The sequence below is a fragment of the Haliaeetus leucocephalus genome, unplaced genomic scaffold (assembly GCF_000737465.1).
Source record: "Haliaeetus leucocephalus isolate CR32 unplaced genomic scaffold, Haliaeetus_leucocephalus-4.0 Scaffold110, whole genome shotgun sequence".
Taxonomy (NCBI): Eukaryota; Metazoa; Chordata; class Aves; order Accipitriformes; family Accipitridae; genus Haliaeetus; species Haliaeetus leucocephalus.
The window spans coordinates 1,983,568-1,985,699 of record NW_010972546.1 but is presented as its reverse complement, the minus strand read 5'-3'; the positions used below and the strand labels follow the sequence as shown (position 1 = coordinate 1,985,699).

The 2,132-nt window shown below is 70.5% G+C and overlaps 1 protein-coding gene across 1 annotated transcript in view; it reads left to right on the top strand.

Annotated features, from left to right (window-relative positions):
- The first annotated feature begins 814 nt into the window (after nt 1-814).
- Nucleotides 815-2,132, top strand: part of NR1D1 (nuclear receptor subfamily 1, group D, member 1) — a 3,140-nt gene continuing 1,822 nt past the window's right edge. Inside the window, 5 exon segments of the mRNA XM_010585709.1 lie at nt 815-1,175; nt 1,269-1,357; nt 1,439-1,583; nt 1,954-2,120; nt 2,123-2,132. The exon segment at nt 2,123-2,132 is cut by the window's right edge and continues 614 nt beyond it. Coding sequence (XP_010584011.1) covers nt 815-1,175; nt 1,269-1,357; nt 1,439-1,583; nt 1,954-2,120; nt 2,123-2,132 — 772 coding nt within the window.

Sequence of the window (2,132 nt, the reverse complement as noted above, 5' to 3'; positions counted from 1 at the left end):
GGGTGGCTGGTGGTGGCAGGCTGGCCCTGGCTCATGGCATCCGTGCCAGCGGCACCGTGTGCGGCGGGAGACACATGGCCCCGACGATCCCGTGTGTCCCCAACGTCGCCCTCCACGTGTCCCAGACTCAGCTGGAGCCGTGTCCCAGTGCTGCTGCCCCTGCCCCGTGCGTGGTGGTGGTGGGGGGGGCAGGGGGGAATGAATGGGGGGGGCTGTGACCTCTGCCAGGGCTGGCCGTGGGCACAGCACCGGCGCTGGTCCCCACCTTTGTGGGGTTCTCCCACGGAGAGCCTCCCCAGCCTCTGCCCTTTAATGCAGCCCTGCGGTGAGGCTGCATCCCCCCAGCTGAGGGGGCTGTGCTGTACCCCCCCCCGGTGCCATGCGGGGGCTTTGCCGTGGGGGTCCGTCTGGATCTGTGGGGCTGGGAGCCGGGCTGTGCCACGGGCACGGGGCCGGAGCTGGTGGCTGTAACTGCCGTGACCTCCCGGTTACACCTCTGATGGGTTCTCGGCCCGCATTCCTCCCACGGGCGCTTCCGGGGCGCTGTGCCCATGTTCACAGTCGGCACGCACCTGGGCAACCCGGCTGTCCCCGTCCCACGTGGGGCCAGCACTCGTGGCAGCTGGCAGGCACCCTGCCTGACTCAGGGAGGGCGGCACACGTGCGGCCACGGTGCAGCAGGACGCCTACGGGGCAGGGATGCATCCGGGGTGCTTCCCTGGGGACCCCCCACCCCCACCCCACCCGGGGCTGCAATCTACTTTTTGGGGTCCCCTCTGGGCCAGGAGAGGCTGAGCCCAGTGCAGCTCGGTGCATGTGTGGCCCTGCTGCTCTGCCCGCAGGCGGCGTGATCAGCTACGTGGGCTCCAGCGGCACCTCGCCCAACCGCACCAGCCCCGTCTCGCTCTGCAGCGACAGCTCCAACGGCAGCTCCCAGTCGGGCTCCCAGCCCTTCCCCACCTACTTTCCCCCGTCGCCCACCGGCTCCCTCCAGGACTCCCGCGCCTACGGCGGGGGCTCACTGGCCCCCCGTGAGGACGGCTCTCCTTCCTCCTCCTCCTCCTCCTCCTCCTCCTCATCATACGGATCCTCGGTGAACTTCCCCGGGGTGCAGCAGGTCCCCGTGGATGAGCGACGCCGCAGCTCGCCCAGCAAAGCCGGCAGCACCGTCACCAGTGAGTGGGGTGGGCAGTGGGGGTGGCGGGTGGTCCTCCTCCCCATGTCCTGGTGGGCACCCCGGGACCCCGCTCACCCCCATCCCTCCGCAGAGCTGAACGGGATGGTGCTGCTCTGCAAGGTCTGCGGGGATGTTGCCTCCGGCTTCCACTACGGCGTCCACGCCTGCGAGGGCTGCAAGGTACCGGGGATGGGGCTGGGGTGGCACAGAGCCCCTGCTGTGCTGGGGGAGGTCCTGAGTGACACCCCCCCTGCCCCGCAGGGCTTCTTCCGCCGCAGCATCCAGCAGAACATCCAGTACAAGAAGTGCCTCAAGAACGAGAACTGCTCCATCGTCCGCATCAACCGCAACCGCTGCCAGCAGTGCCGCTTCAAGAAGTGCCTGCTGGTTGGCATGTCCCGTGATGGTGAGCTCAGCCCCGGCCCCCCCAGGGGCACCCCAGAACCGGGGACCCCATCTTCGGTGCTGTACATCCTCTCCGGGGTGCGATCCCCAGTGCCCAGGGCTGCATGTCCCCCTCCCGGGATGGGTCCTCCCCCATGGTCAGGGCTGTATGTCCCCTCCAGCGTCGGGTCCCCCTGCCCGCACTGGGTGCCACGCGTGTCCCGCAGGACACGTGCCCCCTTCCACGTGCTCCAGGGATGCATCCCCTCCAAGCCGGGCCGTAGGGATGCAGCCACGTTCCTGGCAGCCCCCGGTCCCCCGTCGCGCAGGGTTGGGATGGAGGGGGGTGTCGGCGTGCCCGGGCTGCCCACTAACGCTGATGTCCCCCGCAGCGGTGCGCTTCGGGCGCATCCCCAAGCGGGAGAAGCAGCGGATGCTGGCGGAGATGCAGAGCGCCATGAGCGGCATGGGCAGCGCCCCGCCGGGGATGATGCCCGGTCCCGGCGAGGGTCCAGCGCCGGGTGGGGGCCGTGCGCCGCCCCCCTGTCCCCCGCCGCTCGCCCCCCCCGCC